Source organism: Lutra lutra, chromosome 16 (assembly GCF_902655055.1).
Source record: "Lutra lutra chromosome 16, mLutLut1.2, whole genome shotgun sequence".
NCBI classification, from domain to species: domain Eukaryota; kingdom Metazoa; phylum Chordata; class Mammalia; order Carnivora; family Mustelidae; genus Lutra; species Lutra lutra.
The window spans coordinates 34,211,319-34,237,959 of NC_062293.1; the positions used below are offsets into that span (position 1 = coordinate 34,211,319).

Here is a 26,641-nt window from a genome sequence, read left to right on the forward strand (position 1 = left end):
CTCTGCCTACTTGTGATCTCTCTCTGTCAAATAAATAAATAAAATCTTTTCTTTAAAAATATAAATAAAAATAAAATATTTCAGCCCAAAAATGACTTAACATATTTTTCCTTTGTTCGACATCAGAGGTTGCAGTAACTGGCAACAACCTGTTCCAACAATGTGAAACTATCCAAAAAGTCCTCTTCTTCAAGTCCAAATTTTGTGTACTGATGAATGTAGGCTCTGGTGAAAGAAATAAAATGTAAAATAAAAAAAATATATCAGGCAAATGAATAACTCTTAAAATCAAACAATAAGTAGAACTTTCCTAGTTCACGAATACTTGAAGATGGCAGAACCTCTTAAATGTCTTAGATTTGCTTCAATGTTTATTCCAAAGATTAGCAAACTGAGAACGTTTATGTCAAGCTCCCTGTCTCTTTAGTGTCTAAGAGAGTGACAATAAGAAGCACATAGGAAAAAGAAGCATGTTCAGATTTGGTTATCGAACCCAGTACATACTCAACACCCTACAGAGATGACTGGGTTCAGTATCAACTCTAAAAAGTGCCTGAGAATTTTCACCTAAACCTTGAAATTTCAGAAATACATTAATCCAGTTCTAGGAATGAAGTGAAGTCTCCCAAGTATTTTTCAGACATTTAATTTGTAGTTATGCCAGGTGGTTCTATGAATACCCTGTACCCCCCAAATGAGAAATCATGTTAAAAAGAATGTCGAGCAAAGGCAGACATGGATTAAACTGAGGTAATAAGGGCGGTGGCCATTTAATGGGAGTGGGAAGAGAACAATACCAGGAAAGGACAGAGTTCACAATCCTGGGAGTGGGGGCTTATAGAATGGCCACGTGAAGGATGGGGGGCCCTTGGGAATCCTGGCTAATCACAGTAGAGGCCTTGCCCATTAATATGGAAATTTTGCTTTGACAGGAGGTAATTGTGGCCGAGGTCAGGAAATCTGATAACACATTTCTTAGTACCAAGCAGAAATTTCTTAGCAGACAGAGTTGAACTTGCAAGATTTCTTGCTGAACAAGTTCAGGGATCTCTTCCATTCTTCCAAGGGTCTTATTTTGGAAAACTATGTTATTGTCCAGCCTCATAATGAAATTTCTACTTTCATTTCATTTCATTTCATTTAGAAATGACTCCTCTAGTCAATAACAGCACTGTAGTAGGTGATTTTACATGGGTATCACATTTAATCCTCACTGCATCTCCTCAGTGTAGACCCACTGCACAGATAAGAAAATGACACCTGAACTAACATGACCCAGTTTCACACCTACAAAGCGGTAACTGTGCTTACTCCAGGCTGTAGGTTGTATGTTTATGTTCCCCCCAAATTCATACATTGAAATCCTAACCCACAAGGTGATGGTATTAGGCGGTGAGGCCTTTGGAGGGTGATTCGATCACAAGGGTGGAGCCCTCATGAATGGGATTAGTGCCTTTTAAAAGGGGCCCATGAGGGACGCCTGGGTGGCTCAGTTGGTTAAGCAGCTGCCTTCAGCTCAGGTCATGATCCCGGTGTCCTGGGATCGAGTCCCACATTGGGCTCCTTGCTCTGCAGGGAGCCTGCTTCTCCCTCTGCCTGCTATTCTGTCTGCCTGTGCTCGCTCTCTCTCCCTCTCTCTCTGATAAATAAATAAAATCTTAAAAAAATAAAAAAATAAAAAAATAAAAGGGGCCCATGAAGTTTCTTTGTCCCTTTGGCTATTTCAAGACACAAGGAAAAGAAACCACCTATGAACCAGGAAGTAGGTCTTCATCAGACATCGAATCTGCCAGCACCTTCACTTTGGACTTCCTAATCTCCAGACCTCTTGAGAAATTTTGTTGTTTATAAGGTACCCAGTCTGGGCTATTTTTGTTACAGCAAACCAAACAGACTAAAACATTCCAAATCCTGCTTTGTGTTTTAAGGTATTATCTGCCTAAGGTAGAAAGGTTTGTAGATTTATTTTTTACTTACTTTGAAGCAAACATATTCCAGGCTTTGCCCACAATTGTATCAAGTGGTTTTAGTAAGAACTGGCTATTGCTGACCAACGCTGCAGACTTCTCATATTTGCTAAAGGCTCGCTGGGTTTTCCACACATTGAAAGCATTAATAGGTTTTAACCAAGAAGTATAGAGACCTGGATCTTTAAATCCTCCTAGAGTAAAACAACACAAAGCCATTGTTTACATCATAAATCATTAATTTTAGAAACAAATTAATAAACTTTTTTTTTATTCATTTCACCAGAAATCTCCTTTTGTTTTGCCTTCTAATACTAGCTTTATGGGCGCCTGGGTGGCTCAGCTGGTTAAGCATCTGCCTTCATCTAAGGTCATGATCCCAGAGTCCTGGGAGGAGTCCTGCATCTGTCTCCCTGCTCAGTGGGCAGTCTGGGTCTCCCTCTGCCCCTCTCCCTGCTCGTGTACACTCTTTCTCTTTCGCAAAAATAAATAAATAAATAAAAATATTTAAAACTAGCTTTATGTTGCTTTTGGATAAATGATCCATATTCATTGTAAAAAAAAGTAATTCACATCATTCAGGAAAGTAAATGTGAGATAGGAAACCATCAAAAATCCTAGAGGAGAATACAGGTAACAATCTCTTTGACCTTGGCCATAGCAACTTCTTACTAGATATGCCTGGAGGCAAGGGACACAAAAGCAAGAATTAACTATTGGGACTTTATCAAGACAAAAGTCTGCACAATGAAGGAAATAGTCAACCAAACTAAAAGGCAACCTTCAGAATGGGAGAAGTTATTTGTGAATAGCATATCTGATAAAGGGTTAATATCCAAAATCTATAAGGAACCAATCAAACTCAACACCCAAAAAACAGATAATCCAGTTAAGAAATGGGCAGAAGACACGAATAGACATTTTTCCAAAGAAGACACCCAGATGGTCAACAGACAAGTGAAAAGATGCCCAACATAACTCATCATCAGGGAAATACGAATCAAAACTACAGTGAGATACTGCCTCACACCAGTCAGAATGGCTAAAATTAACAACATGGGAAACAACAGGTGTGGGTAAGGATGTGGAGAAAGGGGAACCCTCTTAACACTGTTGGTGGGAATGCAAACTGGGGCAGCCACTCGGGAAAACAGTATGGAGATTCCTCAAAAGGTTAAAAGTAGAACTACCCTCTGACCCAATAATTGCACTACTAGGTATTTACCCAAAGAATACAAAAATACTGATTCAAAGGGACACATATACCCCAATGTTTACAGCAGCATTATCAACAATAGCCAAATTATGCAAAGAGCCCAAATGTCCACTGACTGTGAATGGATAAAGAAATTGTGGTATACAGGGGTGCCAGGGTGGTTCAGTCAGTTCAGTGTCTGACTGTTGATATCCACTTGGGTCAAGATCTTGAGGTCCTGGGATTGAGCCCTGCTTCGGGTTCCCTGCTCAGTGGGGAGTGTGCTTGAAGATTTCTTTCCCTTTCCCTCTACCCCTCTCCCAGCTTGTGTTCTCACTCTCTCATTCTCTGAAATAAATAAAGTCTTTAAAAAAAAGTAGTTGTGGCATACGTATACAATGGAGTATTACTTTGCCATAAAACAAAATGAAATCTTGCCATTTCCAACAACGTGGATGGAGCTAGAGTGTATTATGCTACATGAAATAAGTCAATGAGAGAAAGACAAATACCGTGTGGTATTTAAGAAACAAAATGGACAGGGCGCCTGGGTGGCTCAGTGGGTTAAGCCGCTGCCTTCGGCTCAGGTCATGATCTCAGGGTCCTGGGATCGAGGCCCGCATCGGGCTCTCTGCTCAGCAGGGAGCCTGCTTCCTCCTCTCTCTCTCTCTGCCTGCCTTTCTGCCTACTTGTGATCTCTCTCTGTCAAATTAATAAATAAAATCTTTAAAAAAAAAAAAAGAAACAAAATGGACAAACATGGCAGGAGGGAGAGAGAGAGGCAAACCATAAAACAGACTCTTTACAGAGAACAAACTGATGGTTGCTGGAAGGGAGGTAGGCGGGGAATGGGTTAAATGGGTGATGGGTATTAAGGAGGGCACCCTGTGATGAGCACTGGGTGTTATGTGTCACTGATGAATCACTAAATCCTACACCTGAAACTAGTATTACTGTATATGTTAACTAACTGGAATTTATATAAAAACTTGAAACAAACAAACAAAAAAAAAATGAAGAAAATTTAAAAGTCAACTGAACATCTGAAATGTCACCACCCAGAGAAGACCATGAACATTTTGCTGACCTTCTTGGGTCTGTAATTTTACAAAAATGCTGTTCTGTAATCTGTTTTCATTCACCAATATGTTGTGAACCTCCTTTCCATGTCGTCAAATATCACTCATAAAGTTTTATTATATGAATATACCATAATTTATTTAACACATTTCCTACTGTTGAGCATTTAGGTTGTTTCTGCATTTTTATGTGATAGATATTGTAGTAAATATCTTTGTGAGAACACCTCTCTGTATGTCATGTGCTATGGATACATTTTTGGAAGTTTGATGACTTTATATATCCTCTTATTCTCTCAATGTAAAATCTGAAATGAAGACTATGAAGAAAATGTTCTGAGGTAGGAGAAAGTACACCATTTGACAGACTTGAAACAATCCCATCCCTTTTAATTACCACTTTCTTATCTAAGGTGTATTATAGGAACTAAATTATTTGTTTTTTTTTATTATTACAGCAAGAAGCAGGCAACTTGATACTACTAAAATCATCAAATAAGGAGTACCTGGGTGGCTCAGTTAGCAGGGTTTCCAGTAAAATAAAACCATCAAATAAAGATAAGACAAACCTGGAGATTTTCCATAAAAACACAAAGCTAAAAGAATACTTCTCTTTGAACTTCCTGAAAGTTTTATATCAAAATGCTTGTCACAGAGACCACTGGTTATGCTACATGACCTGTTCTCCCCTTCTTCTTTAGAAAGAGAACCCCCAAATTTTAACTGTATTCATGGCTGCCTTTGTAGCTAGGTGTAGCACAAGTCAGCCCCAATCAAAGCGTATAAACACCAATGTGTGCAACTCTAGGAGGAGGCTGGTGGCATGCTCATTCCTATGTGGTTTGATGCCTGAAGCTCAAACAGATGTCTGGGACTACAAAAGGGAGCCAGAAGGTGAGGACAATAAGAACAGCAAGGCTCAAAAGAAAGAATTAAACCTGTATCTTGTTTCAATCACTTCTATTTTTGGTGTCCAATTACATAGTAACTGATAGAAACACATAATTATGATTTTCTTTCTTTAAAAATAAATTCAGGGACTTCCCTTTTTAAAAATATTTTACTTATTTATTTGAAAGAGAGAGCGAGTGAGAGAGAGCATAAGTAGGGTGAAGGGCAGAGGTAGAAGGAGACTCCCCGCTGAGCAGGGAGCCCAACATGGGACTTAATCCCCAGACTCCAGGATCACTGCCTGAGCCAAAGGCAGACGCTCAACCGACTGAGTCACCCAGCCACCTGGGACTTCCTTTTTTTAAAAAAAATGTGTTACCATGTACATGTGCAGAATGTACATATTGATTTCACCTTAACTTCTTACCCAGATCAGCACTGTGCACATCTTTCCCACGAAGGATGACCAAGTTGGCAATGGAAGTGTTAAACTGAAGCTCCCTGTTGAGAGATGCTTTACCCAGAGTAGGAAGTCTTGATAAAGGAGGCTGTACCTGCCAATCAATACCTACCAAAAGAAAAAAAGCACAAGATTTTATAAATAGTTCAGAATAAGAAGAGAAAAGCATATTACGGTATGTATATTTTACATAAATTTTTATAGTTGCTTTTTTCCTACTAAATGTTTAAAAATTCGTATCTGGTTGACCCAAAATGATTCAAACTATTCAATCCCGAGAAAGGCAGGAAATATTTCTTCATAGAGTACTAAAGGATGGGGGTAGGTACATATGATGGATTTCTCTTCACCAGTAAAAAGAAACTATTAATACACATAACAAACAGCAGGGATACATCTCAAAAGCATTATGGTAAGTGAAACAAGCTTGACTCAAAAAATTATGCACTGTATGATTTACAGAACATTCTGGAAAAGGCACAACCATAAGAATGAAATTCAGATCCATGGTTGCTAGGGGCTGGAGTCAGGGGCAGAAAGTGCCTCCAAAGTATGAACGAACTTTCTGAGATGATGGAAACACTATCTCAATTGTGGTGGAGGTTATACTTTATAGAGGTTTGTCCAAATTCATAGAACCATACACCTACAAAGGGCGAACCTTACTCTATATAGAATACATACAAAAATGTTAAGGGATGTAGAAACATAAAACAAAAATAGGATTGAAAACTGACACCAGTCATGTAGAAATATTAAGAAAATACTCTTAATGTATATAATGGAATATTACTCAGCCGTCAGAAAGGATGAGTATACTTACCATTTACATTGACGTGCATGGAACTGGAGGGTATTATGCTGAGTGAAGTAAGTCAAGAAGAGAAAGACAATTATCACATGGTTTCCCTCATAGTGGACTATAAGGAATAGTGCAGAGGACCATAAGGGAAGGGAGGGAAAACTGAATGGGAAGAAATTCGAGAGGGAGACAAACATTGAGAGACTCTTAACTATGGGAAATAAACTGAGGGTGGCTGGAGGGGAGGTGGGTAAGAAGATGGGGTGACTGGGTGAAGGGCTTTAAGGAGGGCACATGATGTGATAAGCACTGGGTGTTATAAGCAACTGATGAATTGTTGAACACTACATCTGAAAATGATGTACTATTTGTTGGCTAATTGAATTTAAATTAAAAAAAAAGAAGATACTATTAAAGTATACATAGGATAGGGATAAAATTCAGCACACAGCAACAGACTGATTTTCAATGAAAATAAAAACACCATTAACTATAAACTTTGGCATGCTGAACTCAATAATAACACAAATGAGCCAATTTAAAAATCAGAAAGAGGGACGCCTGGGTGGCTCAGTGGGTTAAGCCGCTGCTTTCAGCTCAGGTCATGATCCCAGGGTCCTGGGATTGAGTCCCGCATCGGGCTCCTTGCTTGGCGGAGAGCCTGCTTCTTTCTCTGCCTCTGCCTGCCGCTCTGCCTGCTTGTGCGCTAGCTCACTCTCTCTCTCTCTCTCTCTGACAAATAAATAAATAAAATCTTAAAAAAAAAAATCAGAAAGATGTTTGAATAGAAATTTCACGGAAGAAGATAAACAAACCTAACAAGCACATTAACAGATCTCAACATCACAGTCATTAGGAAAATGCAAAATGAAACCACAAGGAGACACTACTTCACACCCATTAGAATGGCTATAATCAAAACGACTAACAATGTCAGGTGTTGGCAAGGATGTGGAAAACTGAAACCCTCTTCAACTGTTTGTGGGAATGTAAAATGGTGCAGCCATTTTGGAGAGTATAGCAATTTTACAAAACATTAAACACATACTTATCCTTTGACCAAGCAATGCCACTTACAAGTATATAACCAAGAGACTGAAAACATACGTCCACACAAAGACTTTATACAAATGCACACAGCAGCATTATTCATGACAGACACAAAGTGAAAACAAGCTAAACGTCCATCAACTGTTGGACATCTAAACAAAATGTGGTATATCCATGTAATGGGTTATCGTTCAGCAATACTGAAGTTGATACAAATTGAACTACTGATACATTCTACAACGTCGATAATTGAACTACTGATACATTCTACAACATCGATGAACCTCAAAGACATGAAGTAAAAAAGGTCAGACACGGGCACCTGGGTGGCTCAGTGGGTTAAAGCCCCTGCCTTTGGCTCAGGTCATGATCTCAGGGTCCTGGGATCCAGCCCAGCATCAAGCTCTCTGCTCAGCAGGGAGCCTGCTTCCCCCTCCCCTCTCTGCCTGCCTCTCTGCCTACCTGTGATCTCTCTGCCACACAAATAAACAAAATGTTAAAAAAAAAAAAAAAAGGTCAGACACAAAAGACTGTATATTGTCTAATTCCATTTATATGGTATGTCTAAAATTGGCAAATCTATAGAGATAGAAAGCACAGCAGTGGTTGTTTGGGAGTAGGAATAAACATGGGAATTGACTACAGTTGAACACAAGGATCTTTTTGAAGTGATCAACATGTTCTACAACTGTCTTGTGATAGGGGCACAAGGGTGGCTCAGTCGGTTAAGCGTCTGCTTTCAGCTCAGGTCGTGATCCTGGGGTCCTGGGATTGAGCCCCACCTCAACCTCCCTGCTCAGTGGGAGTCTGCTTCCCCTACTCCCTCTCTCTCTGCTCCCCCGGCTTGTGCTCTCTGTATCTCTCTTTCTCAAATAAATAAAATCTTAAAATCTTAAAAAATTTAAAACAAAACAAAAAAACTGGCATGTGATAATGGTTACATAACTCCAAATTTACTAAAAAAATCACCAAATTATACTCTTATCATAGGTGAGACATATGGTATATAAATCACATCTCAGTAAAGATATTTAAAAATTTACGACCTACTGTAAAAGCTGTATTTGTGTGTGTGTGTGTGTGTGTGTGTTTTAAGATTTCATCTATTTATTTGACAGAGAGAGAAAGAGCACAAGCAGGGGGAGCAGCAGGCAGAGGGAGAGGGAGAAGCAGGCTCCCACTGAGCAGGGAGCCCGATGCAGGGCTTGATCCCAAGACCCTGAGATCATGGTCTGAGCTAAAGGCAGATGCCTAACTGACTGAGCCCCCATGTGTCCCTACATACATGAAGATTTTTTTTTTTTAAGATTTTATTTATTTATTTGACAGAGAGAGATCACAAGTAGGCAGAGAGGCAGGCAGAGAGAGAGAGAGAAGGAAGCAGGCTCCCTGCTGAGCAGAGAGCCCGATGCGGGACTCGATCCCAGGACCCTGAGATCATGACCTGAGCCGAAGGCAGCGGCTTAACCCACTGAGCCACCCAGGCGCCCCTGAAGATTTTTTTTTTTTTTAAAGATTTTATTTATTTATTTGACAGAGAGAGATCACAAGTAGACAGAGAGGCAGGCAGAGAGAGAGAGGGAAGCAGGCTCCCCGCCGAGTAGAGAGCCCGATGCGGGACTCGATCCCAGGACCCTGAGATCATGACCGGAGCTGAAGGCAGCAGCTCAACCCACTGAGCCACCCAGGTGCCCCTACATGAAGATTTTTAAAGCTATTTGTCTCAACCTGGTAAGTGACATAAATATATTTATTCATATATACTCATATATATGAAAATATTTATATGTTCAAAGCTGTATCTATAACTGTTAAAAAATGTTGACACTCAAGGTTCTGCATGGGAAAATGACTAAGCAAACTGGTTTATTGACCTAAGAGAGCTCAGAGCAGCATGTCTCATGCTATACCCTGAGGAACACTGTGTTCCTTGAGATGTTAACAGGTATTACTAGAAAAACAGGTACTGAGGCCAAAAAATTTGGTAAGCATTCCTTTAAGATATGAAGATGTGACCTTTCTATTTATCTCCAAACCTCAGGCACTATGATCTAAAATCCATAAGGTATCACTAGTAGGTAATGTTGAGGAAATCCATCCACTTTCATAGTATTGAAACCCAACTCGTTGTTATTTGTGATAAAATATATGACAGGGGTATTTTTAAAAGGCATAAACAAGAAAACAGGGAATGGAAGAGAAGATAATGGGAACAACATTTTGGAAGCTGACAAGCAAATGAGCCAGCGGTGGCTGACTTAGCAACCAGGGAAAGCTGACATTTCTGCCCCCAGTGAAGGTCCTGGCAGGAGGCCAGGCCCTTCTAAAAGGGGGAAACAAGAGGATTAGTTAAAAATCTTCATGCAAGGGGCGCCTGGGTGGCTCAGTGGGTTAAAGCCTCTGCCTTCGGCTCAGGTCACTATCCCAGGGTCCTGGGATCCAGCCCTGCATCGGGCTCTCTGCTCAGCAGGGAGTCTGCTTTCCTTCCTCTCTCTGCCTGCCTCTCTGCCTACTTGTCTCTGTCAAATAAATAAAAAATATCTTTAAAAAAAAAAAAAATCTTCATGCAAAGTGGAGAGGCCAAGACACTTCCTCACTCCTGGCAGCAGAGGGCGTGCCCCCCCCCTTCATCCTAGAAGCCATCTGCTCAGGAAAGGCTAAACCAGTGAGGCTCCAGCCTCCACCAAACTACATGCTGGGCCCTGCGTTCCAGGCTTGGAAGATACAGCAGTAAACAAAACAGAAATCTCTGCTCTTCTAAAGCTTATATCCTACAGAGATCAATGGAAGATCCACACTAAGGAATTCCAGAATGCTAGAGACAAAGAGGAAATCCTAAAAGATTCAAGGGAGAACAAAACAGGATTAGGAATCAGATTGATGTGGGACCTCACGGCAACCACTGAAGCTGGAAGATAACAGAACAATGCCTTCAAAATTCTGAGCAAACATGACTCCCCACCCCCAGATCTTATACCTGAGCAAATATCATCAATCAAATGTAAAGGCAGAATAATGACATGTATAGCTTTAATTTTTTTTTTTTTTTTTTTTTTTTACCTTCCCTGTACTTTTTCTTAGAAAGCTCCTGGAGATCATGTCCTATCAATATGAGAGAATAAACAAAACAAAACAAAACAAAACAAAAGGCAGGTGTGGAATCTAGGAAATCAGACAGAATATAGAATGAGGCAGAGATGTTGGTGCTGGCTGCTCATCAAGCCTGGAGAGTAACCAGGGCAGCAACAAGAGGAGATCTCCAAAAGGGACATTTCCAAAGAGATAATGAAAGTAAGAGACTACCTGATGGGTTTGAACATGTTGAGAAGGGATTCATTTTTATGGGAAAAATTTAGGGATAGAAGTGTGACAGGCACACAGAATACTGAGCAAATAAGTATAATTTTTGTAAAGTAATCTCTACACCCAATGTGAGGTTCGAACCTGAGTCGCAGGTTCTACTGACTGAGCCAGACAAATGCCCCCAAATAAGTATAATTATTAACCAGAGGAAGAAAAAAATTAACTGAAGAAAAAAATTACATGAAATAAATTTACTCTATGTATACAATACATGGCTCAAGTATAAAAAATGTTTACTTATCAAAGGTAGTACAAACATTGAAAATAAATCTAATTCAAAAGTATGTTATAACCATAAAGGGAAGAGGGAGGGGAAAAGAGGGAGAGAGAAAGAGTGTGTGTGTGTATGTGTGTGTGTGTGTGTGTGTGTGTGTATTTGTGTGTATACAGAGGAAGTATAAGTAGATTCAATTCTCAATTTCACATTAGGAAAACAACTGACAATATCTAAACCTGGAAAATAAAATAAGTAACAGTATAAGCAAGATACTTAGAAATATGGAGGGGAAAACAGCTAAAAACATTGACAGTTTCATCGAGGCAGTGGGGATGTGTAGGACAAGGATCTGCTCTTTCCCTCATTATAAATTCATATTGGACAATTGGTTTTTTAAAAAAACAGATATAATTTACATACAATGCAATGTACAGATATAAGTATACACTTAGATGAGTTTTGACCATTTGATTTTTTAAAAACTATGTTCATTTATCACTTCGATAAAAATAAAACAGGGGCAGCTGGCATGGGATTCCTGGTATCAGGTTAGGGAATTTGAGTCCCAGGTTAGGTGTAGAGATTACTAAAAATAAATAAATAACCTTAAAAAAAATGTCATGCTCCTCTGAAATTTTTTTCATTTTTGGTAAATGAAACTGTGAAGTGATTAAGAAACCCTCCTGGGATGTCCTGGTGAGTTTCTGTAGGAGCCTCCCTGACCAGAAGAAGGCACCACTATTTCAACTGGCCAAGGAAGTTTATATTGAGAATTCCAGTACAGGCACTTTCCCAAGCTTGTGGCCTGCATATTTTTAAAATATCCTTTACCTTCTTCCATTTTTGAATTAGAAATGAGCATCTGTCTCAGATGTTTGAGGAGGCCGGCCCAAGTAAAGGTGCTGTATGCCAGTGAGTTCTCAGACATTTGAGGAATGTTACGAATACCCAGCATCTTGAATTCAGGATGGGGAACCAAATTCTCCATTAAGTCTCCTGTAAAGAAAAAAAAAATCTGAACTAAACTTTTAAATTCCATAATGTTTCCATTGGCCCATGTGGCTTGATGGTTTGGAGGGCCAAACATGTTTTCTCCTCCAAGACCAGAATTGCTTAAGTTTAAAAACATAAATAAAATTTCAGAGACAATGTCTATTTTAGATCACATATTTTGGCACCTATTTTAGCATGAGTGAGAAAAGACACTTTGCCAAAAAGGAGACAAGAATTTAGAAGCTAAGAAACTAGAAACATGAATGAAAAATTTAGCTACACCTCAGGAAAATAAAGTAAGCATGAGAGCTACTATGCTTTTATCATCATTCTATAGTCACTAAATATTCCTTTGGAAATTTTCCTAGATCTCTTATTTATTTTATCTACTTAAATGATAATCAGAACCTTTTAAATCAAACTCTACTAGGAAAAAAAGAGAAGATTAGGGATTCCTGAAGACAGGAATATGCCTGTCTTTAGAAACTTATATTTGTAAAAAAAAAAAAAAGAAAGAAAGAAACTTATATTTGTAATGACACAGGATTATGGAGAAAGACTAATTTGTTTTGCATTCAGAGATGTTTTATATGTTTGTAGAAAAAACTAGAGGAAAGAGAAAAATATATTACTACAAAAACATGAAATATAAATTTTATAGCAGTACAAACTCATATTCTATATCCTCAGGGAAAGAACAGATTTTGACGCCAGCATCTACAAAATGCTGCACAAATTGGTCTTCTGCCTAATGGAGTTTTCTCTAAACCTAAGAGTCCTTTTCTGCAAAATACCTAGAGCTGAATTCTGTTGCACAGCACACATAAAAGAAGTAACAGCCAATAGACGTAGCCTGAGCACTAACACATAAATTATTAATTATCACAATCCACCTTTCCCCCCAGCCTCCTTGTTCACCTACTCTCATTTTAGCCATTCTGGGAACTTGCTGAGACCCTATTATGAACTGAAGGTTTGTTCCCTCCCCTCAAATTCCTATACTGAAATCTTAACCCCTGAGGTGATGGTACGGTAAGGATGGAGCTCTTATGAATGGGATTAGTGCCCTTATAGAAGGGGTCCTCCTGAGCTCTCTAGCCCTTCCTGCCATGTGAGGACACAATGAGAAGATGGCCATCTGAGAACTAAGAATCAGGCCCTACCAGACACCACTACTGGTGTCTCGATCTTGCACTTCCCAGCCTCCAGAACCACAAGAAATAAATTTATGCTGTTTATAAGTCACCTAGTATACAGCACTTTTGATATAGCAACCTAAATGGGCTAAGACAAACTAATCCGTGGACTGCCTGACTTCTTAGTCTATTAGTCTCCCCCTTTCTTCGCTCCTCTCCTTAATCAGCTACTTGCTCTTGTCTCTTCTTCAGATCTTTCTAGTGAAAATCCAATCTTGGATCAGCCTCACTCCTCACATTCTCTGTGCCTGTCAGAGCACAGCTAAAGCAAGTCACCCTGGGGTGCCTGGGTGGCTCAGTTGTTAAGTGTCTGCCTTCAGTTCAGGTCATGATCCCAAGGTCTTGGGATTGAGCCTCGCATCAGGGTCCCTGCTCGGTGGGAAGCCTGCTTCTCCTTCTCCCACTCCCTCTATTTGTGTTCCCTCTCCCGCTGTGTCTCTTTCTGTCAAATAAATAAATAAAATCTTAAAAAAAGAAAAAAGCAAATCAGCCCATCTCACTGATGGGACCCCTCAGAATTTAGATGCCGAACACTGCTGCCCACTAATGCTGATGCTTTGTTGTAAAGGTGCCATCCCCTCAAACACCTGAGTGGAGCCATGTGGCTATCCAAGGTCATCTCATGCAGACTCTGGAGCACAGCAGACATACCTGAGAAGGGGCATGGAGGCCAACGCAGCCAGAAGAGAGTGAGTAGCAGCATATAAGATCAACAAAGCGGTGGGAAACCAGACAGAGCAAAGCGTTACATGTGATCCCAAGGACTCTGGCTTTAACTCTGGGTGAGATGGGAAACCTCCTGAAGGTTTGGAGTAGGAGAGTAACAGGATCTAATGGGATTTAACCTTTTAGACAAGTAAAGCCAGAGTTCAGTCTAGCTGCTATACTTAAGGAAAGGCTGTGCATTGGCAAAAGTTGAAGAGGGAAGACCAGCCTCCAGTCAACTCCTCACAGGACATTTCCATTACGATATAGCAAAGGCACCTCACACTCAACATGTCTAGGACCACCTCTTCCCTGCCCTGTGGCCTACAAACCACATCCTTTTTCAGTGTCCCCAGCTCTAGTGAATAGCACTACAATTTACACTGTTATGCAAACCGGGGCCCCACAAATTCTGCTCTGTACCTCCCTGTCATTTTCTAGATCTAAACCTAGTCGTGTACCACTTTACCCCACCCCCAATTGTTCTCAAATCTGTCCTTATTAGCTCCATTTGTTTAGGCCCTTTTGGCAAGGGCCTGTTATATGAGAGGCTCTGTTCTGAGGACGGGGGACATGGTGGTAAGCAAGGTAGACAGGGCCTCGCCTTCACAAAGCCTCTATTCTAGTGGTTAGAAACAAAGAATAAAAATGGTAATAGAGGGGCGCCTGGGTGGCTCAGTGGATTAAGCCGCTGCCTTCGGCTCGGGTCATGATCTCAGGGTCCTGGGATCGAGCCCCACATCGGGCTCTCTGCTCGGCAGGGAGTCTGCTTCCTCCTCTCTCTCTGCCTGCCTCTCTGCCTACTTGTGATCTCTCTCTCTGTCATAAATAAATAAAAATCTTTAAAAAAAAATGGTAATAGATGAACAAAAACAATGTCAGAGAGTAACAAATGCTGAGAAGGGAACAGATGGAGTGAGTGTCTGTAATATCACTCCATTTGTTATGGAGTGATCTATATATAGTGATATATATAGATATCTATATATAGATATCTATCTATCTATCTATCTATCTATAGATAGATAGATATCTTTAAAGGTTTCCCTCAGCATGATGAGGGTCAGATAAGGTCTCAGTTACTTGGTGGTGATAACTCTGTTGAGGGTAGACTTTTTTTTTTAAGATTTGATTTATTCATTTGAGAGAGAGACAGACAGAAAGAATACACAAGCAGGGGGAGAGGCAGAGAGAGGGAGAAGCAGGCTCCCCGCTGAGCAGGGAGCCCAATGCGAGGCTCACTCCCAGGACCTGGAGATCATGACCTGAGCTGAAGGCAGATGCCTAACCATCTGAGCCACCCAGGTGCCCCCATGGAAGGCCACTTTAAGGGGTAACTGTGACCTGAGACTGGGAAGATGAAAGGGAAATGGCCAGGAGGATATTCCTGGTAGAGGGAGCAGGAAGTTGATGAGGACAGCAAGAACAGACCGCCGGAAAATGAGCTGGGCTATGATGTGCAGTGAGGCCCCCGAGGCTGTGCTCGTGAACAGGGAAAACAGCAGAATGGAACCTGGAAGACAGAAGATGGATTACATACAACTGAGGCACTGGTAGACTCTGCTATAAGAAAGCTGGACCTAAGACTTTAGAATCCTTTTTTTTTTTTTTTTTTTTTTGGAGGCTCCATGGAGCCCTGACCTAACACTTTAAAATTGAGCAACTGAGGGAGCGAGAAAGAAACAAGCTTATGGGAGAAAGCTGTTTCAGATACATTATGTTTGGGATGTCCATACAGGAAGGCTGCAGGATATAGAAATCTGGAGCTAAGAGAATTGGTAGGAGTTGGAGATAAATCAGCAGGTTGGAGGATACAAATGGCATTTAGAGCCATGGAAGTGGGCCAGTTATCAGGGAGAGAGTCCAAGACCAGCATTTAGAGCTTGGGAAAAGGATGATGAAGCAAAAGAGGAGAAAAGAAAGGAATAAAAGGAGTGATCATTGAGATAGAAGGAAAATCAGGAGAGGGCTGTCACAAAAGACAAAGAGAAGATTTGGAAGACTAAAGGTCAGCCATGCCAAATTCTACTGACAGGTTGATGGAAACAAGGACAGCAAAGTGTCCACTGAATGTGTCAATGTGGACATGCCTGTGACTTGTAAAAAGAAATTTCAGAAAAGCAGCGAGGGAGAAACTAGAGGAGAGTGGGCTGAAGAGTAAAGAGATGAGAAAAGGACAACAAGGGCAGACACAAGTCATAATGCCCTTGTGTTGTTCTAAAGAATAACAGAGAAATAGGTTCAATAACTAGAGGTGAGGTCAAAGGAGGGTATTTTCAGTGTGAGCGATGCCATAGAGTTGTTATAATGGCAGTTATCTAGGAAAGATGCACAAGGAAGAAGAGATGAGTGAGGAATTAAGCTCCTGAAAAAAGAGAGGGAATGGGACCCAGAAGCTAAGTGAGAGACTGGCCTTTGATAGGAGCAGGACAATTCTACTGTGACACCAGGTGAAGTGCAAAGGTGAGCCCAGAGAGCACAGTAAGGTTTGCAGACATAGTGGGGGAGCTGAGAGAGCTCCTGTGTGACTAAATGCCTTTATTTCCTCAGTGAGGTCCAGTGAGGAATGACTAGACTAGTCTACAGACTCAACCACCAATTAGTTATCCACAGGCAGTCCGGCAAATTTTTCAATAATAAAAGTGACTATGTCACCAACCTGCTTAAAATTGTTCGGCAGCTTCCCCTTCTCTTTGGGTGATGAGAAAGGCCTCCAAATGGCTTACGAGGACCTGCAAGCCTGCCCCTGCTTACCATGTTAGCTTCAGATTTCAGCCACCCCCTACACCATTCCCTGCACTCCAGTGCCACTGGATTTGTTTGATGTGCCAGGCTTCCTCCTGCTGCAAGGCCTTTTCATGTGCTGTTCCCTCTGCACACGCTACTCTCTCCTCCCTCCCTAAGTCACTTCCGAGTCCTTATCCAGCTCTTGGCTCAGGTGTTGTTTTCTCAGGGCAGCCTTCTCTGCCCCTGCAGTCTAAGTCTGATTCCTTCATGACACATTCTCTTGTACTATGTTCCTTTAGAGCACTTAACTCAGTCTTTAATTATATGTTCTTGATGTAATTTATTTGTTTAATGTTTCTCCTTCCTATTTCACAGGGAACACAATGTCTGCATTGGCTCCCGCTGGATCCCTGACATTTAGCATAGCGACTGACACATAGCAGGAAGTCAATAAATATTGGTTGAGTGAACAGATGTGCAATATGGTTAAGTACCATGACATGCACAGATATGAACAAGATACAGGTCTCCAAGGAAGCTGCAAATGAGTGGGATTACATAATATGCACATGACAGAAATCCCTCTCTAAGGAAACGAATGGTGTTAGTTACAATGGTATCATCTGGGAAAGGGTGAGGACACCTACTTTTGATTACATATTCTTTTGCATTCTTTGAATGTGTGTGTGTGTGTGTGTGTTACTTTTATTTTTTTAATTTTTATTTTTTAATTATTTTTAAAAGATTTTATCCATTCATTTGAGAGAGAGAGCATGAGCGAAAGAGCACAAACAGGGACATCATAAGCAGGGAGAGCGGCAGAGGGAGAGGGAGAAGCAGACTCCCTGCTGAGCAGAGAGCTCAATGCAGGGCTTGATCCCAGGACCCTGGATCATGACCCCAGCTGAAGGCAGATGCTCAACTGACTGAGCCACCCAGGCACCCCTGTTACTTTTAAAGGTAAGCAAACACACTTAAAGAAATAATAAAGGTAAGAAACATTAAGTGACATAAAGGAGAGAATGCCTTAAAATTCAAAGGAAAGAGGGTTACATTAGGTAAAGGCCTCAGCAGGAAAGCTTTATAGAAAAATTATCACTTGAACTGGTGAGTGAAGGATGAGTTAAGGTGAAGGTGGGTGAAGGTGAAGAAGGTGAAGGTGGGAAGGAGGAAGCAATTACTGAGAAGGAACACTGAGCAAAGGGATCAGGGCTGGAAATTACCAGACTGAAGAAAGACAACGGAGACAGGATGAAAAGTAGGTGGGGGTCCATGCAGAGGAGGCAGGAAGTAATGAAGCTCGGAAGTTAGGGTTTAGGGCATAATATGGAGTCCAGGCTAAGGAATTCTGACAAATGTGGCCACAGGTTGAACAGGAGAGTTTAAGAATTAGATCTGTGCATGGGGGCGGCTCTTTTGCAGTCAGTGTGCAAGATGGACTGTAGGGGGAAGACGCAGGCAACAGAAAGGAATGCAGGGTTAGGACCACCTTAAGACAGGAACATCAATTTGATATAAGCTCTGTTTTTTGTGTGTGAGAGAGAGAGAAAGAGAGAGAGAGAAGGAGTAGAAAGAGACTAGTTTACTTTGCATTCAAGGAGAGTATGCACTATTAGATAAGAGATATCGATACCCTGAGCCAGTGTCAGACAGGAAGGGAGGGGAATAATGCAGGCAGAGGGCAGAGACGGCACCAACAGGTCTGAACATCCTGATGAGATATGAGACAGTGAGAGAAATCCAGGTGATAGAAAGTGAGGAAGAGGGACCTGGGGAGAGATGGCAGGAAAAAAAGATGGATCCATTCAGAACAATCTAAATTTAAAGAAGCAGAAGGTAATTAAGAAAAGTGGGGTAGGTGACTATTTGGGAAGGAGATTAGGACTGAGGAGGGTATAGATTATAGAGTTATTTGCATCTAGATGATATGAATTGATAAGGCATCACTTGACCAACTGAAAAAAGAATGATGAATTTCTTTATGGGGTGATGAGAATGATGGTTGTACAATTTTGTGAATATGCTAAAAATGGAATTGTACACTTTAAGTGAGTGAATTATATGGTATGTGAATTATATGTCAAAGTTTCTATAAAAAAAGAAGAGAAAGGATCCTGAAGAATGGAGTCAGTAATATCACCACTCTTCAGAAATTTAGTAACTTCTCAAAACCTCATAAGACAGTTGGAGAGTGGGGTGCCTAGGTGGCTCAGTGGGTTAAAGCCTCTGCCTTTGGCTCAGGTCATGATCCCAGGATTCTGGGATCAAGCCCCGCATTGGGCTCTCTGCTGGGCGGGGAGCCTGCTTCCTCCTCTCTCTCTCTCTGCCTGCCTCTCTGCCTACTTGTGATCTCTATCTGTCAAATAAATAAATAAAATCTTTTTTAAAAAGTGTAAAAAAAAAAAAAGGCAGTTGGAGAGTGAAGTAGCTCTTTAGGAAGGTTTTTGAGAAGAGGGAAACCTGAGTGTATCCTCAGACAGAGAGGAGGAGCTAGTGGGGAATAACTGTGAGGCTTTCAGAACATAAGACTTTCCTACAAATTACATACAAGAGGACAAATACCTAGTGGATTTCTTCTGTAGTGACATGAGCCTTCCACAGAATACGTAGGCTGGAATACGCTTCCCAACTGATGTGCAAGGACTTGGTTTATATCACTAAAGGAGATCTGCTTGATGTTCATCAGTTTCGCACAGATCTTATGAACAGCATCATTTTCATGAACAAGGAGGGCATCTGAAGATCGGTACAAGTGAGAAAGAGTCAAAATGGAGTTGTAGTTCTGGACAATAACCTGGAGAGAAAAAGGTCAGAAAAAAAGAAAGGAAGAGAAAAGAGCTGTTAAGAGGGTAGACTAGAAGGGCATCCTGCCTGGGTTCAAATCCCAGCTCTGTCACTTTCTAGCTGTTATGATCTTGGACAAGTTATGTGATGTCTCCATGCCTCAGTTTTCTCATTTGTACAGCAGGAATCATAATTACACCAGCTCCTAGAGTTGTAAGGATTAATGACAGAATCCAATTAAAGCACTTAGAGCAGTGTCCTGCTGTTTGTAAGGGCTCAAAAAACAGTGACTATTACTATTACTATCACACTTTCTTACTACATTTCCTACAGTGACTTGACTCACCTCTATTTTACCATTTCTCTTACAAGGTTGATCAACAGGAAATTGACCTATATAGAAAATTCCTCTCAATGGAAAGAAAGGAGGGGCGCCTGGGTGGCTCAGTGGGTTAAAGCCTCTGCCTTGGGCTCAGGTCACTATCCCAGGGTCCTGGGATCCAGCCCTACCTCAGGCTCTCTGCTCAGCAGGGAGCCTGCTTCTTCTTCTCTCTGCCTGCCTCTCTGCCTACTTGTGATCTCTGTCTGTCAAATAAATAAATAAAATCTTAAAAAAAAAAAGAAAGAAAAAGGAAAAGTCTTTGAAGGTTGGCAATGGCATGATGAACCCCAACATGAGATCAAGGTCCCTCCTTTACATACTGTAGCCACAGGGACAAACCCAGAAATGGGTTTCTGAGAGAAGATGCACAATTATCTCCTTTGGATGGATTTATTTATTTATTTATTTATTTCAGAGAGGGAGAATGAGTGAGAGGGAGCATGACAGGGGAAGGTCAGAGGGAGAAACAGACTCCCTGCTCAGCAGGGAGCCTGATGTGGGGCTCCATCCCAGGACTCCAGGATCATGACCTGAGCCGAAAGTGGTTGCTTAACCAACTGAGCCACCCAGGCGCCCCTCCTTTGGAGTTTTTAAAAACAAGGACACCTCACTCGTTTGGAAAAGTTTAAGCAAAGTTAAATGAATTGCTCACAAAAGTACTATATAATATAATGAATGACTCCTGATGTGGTAACTTGGTATTTCCAAAGAAAGGGTGAGAGCAATATTTTACCTATATTTATCTCACTGCAAAGAATACAAAATACAAAATTTTCTTTTTCTTTTTTTGGTAAGTTTCACTTAAGTAATCTCTATACCCCATGTGGGTCTCAAACTCACAACCCTAAGATCAAGAGTCACATGCTTTTCCAACTAAGTCAGACAGATGCCCCCAAAATATAAAATTTTTCAAAATCTTCATACCTCACCAGTTTCATAAGGCCATATAATGTGATTCATTTTCAAAGAGTTTGAGTACTGATCTTGTAAATTCTGTGTAACAAAGGCTCCTAGCCCTGATCCTGTGCCCCCAGCCATACTCATTATGATGAAAAAACCACTCAAAGAGTCACATTTCTCCACTTCCTTCTGGATTAGGTTCATTATAGATTCTTCATGCCTGGGTCCATGAACAGAGTAACTATGCAACACAAAGAAAAAAATACAAACACCTTTCAATTTACTCAGAAAGAGGCAATGCAGAGAGGAATATATACAATACCGAAGCTTTTTTAAACACATGGATGTGAACTAGCTCTTATGAAAGGTATAGGTGCCCTGATTGATAAAATTTAAATGTTAAATATATTGAACAGATGAATAGCCCTGCGGGGACAGTGAATTTACTGGGTACAATTCTCTTTTGTTGGCCATTCCTATAGCTGAAGACTTCAGTTACCAGGTACTTCTGCAAGTTTATGGTACAAAATAATATTCAATATTTATAATAATACTCCTAAAGTAGTAGTTCTCAAACTTTGCTGCACATTAGAATCACAGAGGGAAGCTTTAAAAAAATTCCAACATCCGGACTTCATCATAAATCAATTAAATCAGGGCGCCTGGGTGGCTCAGTGGGTTAACCCTCTGCCTTCAGCTCAGGTCATGATCTCAGAGTTCTGGGATCGAGTCCCGCATCAGGCTCTCTGCTCAGCGGGGAGCCTGCTTCCTCCTCTCTCTCTCTCTCTGCCTGCTTGTGATCTCTCTCTGTCAAAAAAATAAATAAAATTAAAAAAAAAATAAAAATCAATTAAATCAGAATTTCTGGAAGTAAGACCCATGCATCGGAATTTTCCAAAGAACCCCAAGACATACTACTGCCTTGTTGTGTTCCCCATTAGCTGGAATACCTGCCAGATAAAGATATTGTTTTGATAATATGCTAGTTGGCGGGATGACAGTGAAGAGGTAGAAAACCCTGTAGGAAGAGAGCTTTGGTTTTATCATTACCTGGACCAGAAGCAGAGACACCCATGAGATAGAATGAAAAGTTTCTTCTGGGTGAAGTCACACTCTAAATTTTAAAATAGCAATTTCAGGATTATGTGCTTGGTATATCAACTGTGCAGCAGTAACTATGCTAACAGGGTAGCTGTATCTAAACCAAAAATCATGAGGAATTACTCTTACCCATATGCCCAGTTGTTTCCAGAACCTTGTTTTTGACAGAAGCACGAATGCTGACCATATTTCCATCGGCCAGACTGGGCAGCCTTTGATAGTGTCTGATTGGTAACTTTAGGTTCCATATCGACAAGTATGGCCCGGGCAATTGGAACTAGAGAGAGGAAAAAGACCAAAAGAAAAATATTTCATATGTCTTATTCGGGTTATTTCAGAGCACAAATTTCTAGGTACAAAAAAAAAAAATCCAAAGATTAAGGATAGAAAGATCTGTCACACTGCTTAGATATTAAGGTGGGCAGGGGCACCTGGGTGGCTCAGTGGATTAAGCCTCTGCCTTCAGCTCAGGTCATGATATCAGGGTCCTGGGATCAAGCCCCGCATTAGGCTCTCTGCTCAGCAGGGAGCCTGCTTCCCCCTCTTTCTCTGCCTGCCTCTCTGCCTACTCGTGATCTCTCTCTCTGTCAAATAGATAAACCTTAAAAAAAAAAAAAAGAGATTAAGGTGGGCAGTAGCAGGTATATGCAGATGGTTCATAATGCCTAGCATTCTACTAAGTAGAATGGATCAGTGTAGGCTAAAATGATCACTGGGTCAGGTCTACAAACATCTGTTAAGAGCTTACAATGTCCCATGTACGGTGCTGGGAACACAGAGATGAAGACAACATCAGTCTAGCCCTAGAAGGACTGGTGGAAGAGATAAAACTTAATCTCAGTGTGATGTGATATGACCCACAATGAATCCACATTAACAGAGTAGCACATTCAGATGTATAAAATAGCATGGGCACAGAAAGTGGCTCAGGATTGTTGAAACAGAAGACAGAGAAGGAGGGAGTACACGGACTGATGAATGGGGATGCAAAGCAGGCAGGGCTCAAATCTTGGAAGTCCTGGTATGCAGTGCTAAAAAGCTTAAAAATTTATCTTTAAAATACTGTGAAACTACAAATGTTCAAGCAACTGAGGAATTGTCATATGACTTTTAATCTTATTTTTAATTAATTTTTTAAAGATTTTATTTATTTATTTGTCAGAGAGAGAGAGAGAGAGAGAGAAAGCAAGAGCACAAGAGGGGGAGCACCAGGCAGAGCAGGCAGAGGGAGAAACAGGTTCCACAGTGAGCAAAGAGCCTGATGCAGAACTCGATCCCAGGACCCTGGGATCATGACCCAAGGCCAAAGGCAGATGCTTAACAACTGAGTTACCCAAGCATCCCTTTAATTAATTAATTAATTAAATTTTAAAAGATTTTATTCATTTATTTGACAGAGAGAGAGACGGCGAGAGAGGAAATACCAGCAGGGGGAAGTGGGGGAGAGAGAAATAGGCTTCCCACCAAGCAGGGAGCTTGATGTGGGGCTCCATCCCAGGACCCTGGGAACATGACCTGAGCTGAAGGCAGATGCTAAATGACTGAGCCTCTAATTTAGTTTTTAAGTAACCTCTAATTTAGTTTTTAAGTAACCTCTACACCCACTGTGGGGCTTGAATTCACAACGCTGTTATCAAAAGTCACAAGCTCTACCAACTGAGCCAGCCAGGTGCCCCATCAGATGACCTGTTAAATACAGCAGTATGGAAGAGAGATACGACAGACACAAGAGTTAAGGCAGGGAAATAGAAGGAATGTCTTGAAAAAATCTAGGTGAGAGAGGACAAGAGCCAGAACTAAGCCAATGGCAGTGAAGATAGAAAGGGGAGAAGAGATATGTAGGAGGTAAAGTAAGCAGATCATTATGTTTGATGGTATGTGGGCAGAAAGAGCCCAAGTTCTAAATGAAAAAATAATGAATGCCCTAAGGTATGGAGATGTTGCGTTTGAGGTACACATGAGGATGCAGGTGGAGATGTCCACTAATCAGTCTGCAGCTTGGAAGAGAGGCTGCAGATTTGAGAATCACTAGTGTCAAAGAAGTGGCAAATTACAAGAGTAACTGAAATTAGCCAGAGAGAACTATACCAGAGAGAGAGGATTATACCAGTGAGGAGAGATAGCCTGAGATGCAACCAGTGGAGAAGAAAAGTTCAGAGACTAAGGAGGAGTTTCAAGGAGGGAGTTTTTGTTGTTTCTTTTTTAAATATTTAATTAATTTATTTGACAGAGAGAGAGAGATCACAAGTAGGCAGAGAGGGAGGGAGAAGCAGTCTCCCTGCTGAGCAGAGAGCCTGGATTCAGGGCTCGATCCCAAGACCCTGAGATCATGACCTGAGCTGAAGGCAGAGGCTTAACTCACTGAGCCACCCAGGTACCCCTCAAGGAGGAAGTTTTATAGTTAATGTTATAAAATCCAGGAATGAATTGAGAAAAGAGAAACAATCACAACAATCTAGTAATTAGGAGATTACTAGGAACTTTTTTTTAAAAGAGAGGTGGGGAAAGGCAGAGGGAGAGAGAGAATATTAAGCTTGCTCCACACCCAGCATGGAGCCCAATGCAGGGCCTGATCTCATAATCCTGAGATCATGACCTGAGTGAAATCAAGAGTTGGACACTTAACCAACTGAGCCACCAGGTTCCCCACTAGGAACTTTTTAAAAAAATTTAACATATAATGTACTATTGGTTTCAGAGGTATAGGTCTGTGATTCATCAGTCTTATATAATACCCAGTGCTCATTACACCACATGCCCTCCTTAATGTTCATCACCCAGTTACCCCATCCCCCTAGTCCCCTAGGAACTTTTCTTTGAGGACTTCAGTGGTGGTGTAGGGCTAAAGCAGGACTGTAGTTGGGTAAAGAGGATTCTCCTTTGAGAATCTTAGATGAGAAGGTAAAGGGATAAGAAGGAAAAAAAAAGCTTGGGGTGCCTGGTGGGCTCAGTTGGTAGAGCATGTAACTCTTGATCTTGGGGTTGTGAGTTCGAGCCCCAAGATGGGGGTAAGTTTACTTTAAATAAAATTGCAAAGCTTATTCCAAATCCTTGCACCATGTACCACCCCACAGTGCATATACCCAAAATGGAATAAAATTTTTTTCTTAAAGATTTTATTTATTTGACACACACACACAGAGAGAGAGAGCACCAGCAGGGGGAGTGGCAGGCAGAGAGGAGGGAGAAGCAAGTTCCCTGTTAACCTGGGAGCCGGATGTAGGGCTCCATCCCAGGACTCTGGGATCATGATCTGAGTCAAAGGCAGACACTTAACCCACTGAGCCAACCAGGTGCCCCAGGGAATAAGACTTTAAAAAACCAAACAGAACAAATCAAAACAAAACAAGAGAAAAAAGAAAAGAAGTTAGTCATATGTTGTTTGGTAGGTTGATGAGATCTGGGCATGCTCATGTGCTGAGGGGAAGTTGCCACTAGAGAGGGAAAGGTTGTTAACACAGAAACAAAGGGCTATGAGCAAAGTCATTCCCTAGAAAAATGGGAAGAGTTGGGGTTCAGACACCATGCGGAGGACGTGGCCTTGAAGAGATGTCAGAGTAAGGGAGAGGAATAAGATGCATCACACATACCTTCATTTTCCTCCTCACTGAAGAATCTTTCTTTGCAAGATGCTTGATATGCCTCATTCTCTCTTTTAGAGCAGAGTCCCTGGGGACAGTGTGAGTCAGTATATAGAGCATCAAATACTTCAAAACCAATCTGATTACCACACTGACCAAGTTGCACTGTTACTACTGACATGCTGAGAGGCAAACTAGGCCTATTCCCTCAAAAAAGTGAGCAACCTGTAATAGAAAAATACAGGCTTTGAGAACCACTACAGTACTAATAACCAAGGAACAAATAAAATATATGTATGTTGATAAAAATATAACTTAAAAATGCCATACATATGGTGTTATAGATGAAATAGGTTGTCTAAGGAACTAATCATTCAAGGAAGTTGTTTTCTTTCTCTACATGGTTTTGGGATTTGGAATTTACTGTACCCAAATGCATTCAAAGACAGCTCAATAGTTACTGAAATCTGATTTGTAGTCACTGTGTCCCCAAGCATGCATTTAAAACAAAACAAAACAAAATGAATGCTAGTTGAAGGAATTCCTAGTTCAACTTCAACTACACTTCACACAGAACATGGAAGTTAGCTCAACAATTGTACATTTAATTAACTTTAATTTTCTCTCTTCTAACTAATGACTTTCTCTCTCTACCAATCACCTTCTGGCCTGGTAACTACAGTAACACAAGAAATATGTGCGTTTAGCTCAGGTAGAGAGCAAGGAAGACAAAGCTTGGAAAGGGAGGACTAGATGAAATAGGAGACCGAGCTTTCACTATTTTTAACAATGAAAAGAGGATTTTTGGTAAAGACCTCACACCAGGTCTTTGCAGCACTGGAAAGAACAGTGGCTAGTGGCTTTCGAGCCAGACTGTACTTACAATTTTCCAGTAACCCTGCAAACTAGGTATTCTCATTTAATAGATAAGGAAACCGAGACTCTGAAAGGTTATGTGACTTTCACAAGGTCACTGAAATAGAACAGCAAAACCAAGTTTCTCCCTTTCTCCACTAGCCCCAGGAGCTCCCCATAAACCCCACTCACTGATCCACCCAGAACCAGCCGTTTCTGTCCTGTTCAAACTTCAGAGGGCCAACCCCCTCATCATGCGCATGCTCATTGTCAATTAAAAAAAAACTACGGAGGACGAATGCGCATGTTCACAAACGAAGAGTTTTGTTGGTTGGTGTTTTTTTTTTCCTATTCAGAAAGGTTAATTACGCATGTTCAATTTCAATTTATCAA

At 41.0% G+C, this 26,641-nt stretch overlaps 1 protein-coding gene across 5 annotated transcripts; it reads right to left on the bottom strand.

Annotated features, from left to right (window-relative positions):
* TUBD1 (tubulin delta 1) lies at positions 1–26,584 on the bottom strand. 5 transcript variants are annotated; one of them, XM_047709319.1, is made up of 9 exons: positions 26,441–26,583; positions 25,403–25,618; positions 21,942–22,089; positions 20,736–20,952; positions 19,208–19,439; positions 11,856–12,020; positions 5,560–5,700; positions 1,978–2,161; positions 1–225 (listed from the first exon to the last, which is right to left on the bottom strand). In XM_047709319.1, exons 2-9 carry the CDS (start codon positions 25,572–25,574, stop codon positions 123–125), a joined length of 1,362 nt encoding a protein of 453 aa, XP_047565275.1. In that variant the 5' UTR covers positions 25,575–25,618; positions 26,441–26,583; the 3' UTR covers positions 1–122. The 5 variants fall into 5 exon arrangements, with proteins under 5 accessions (XP_047565275.1, XP_047565276.1, XP_047565277.1 ...); XM_047709320.1 differs by lacking the exon at positions 26,441–26,583 and adding an exon at positions 25,728–25,957; XM_047709321.1 differs by lacking the exon at positions 1,978–2,161 and having other exon boundaries at positions 26,441–26,584.
* Between the last annotated feature and the right edge of the window lie 57 nt (positions 26,585–26,641).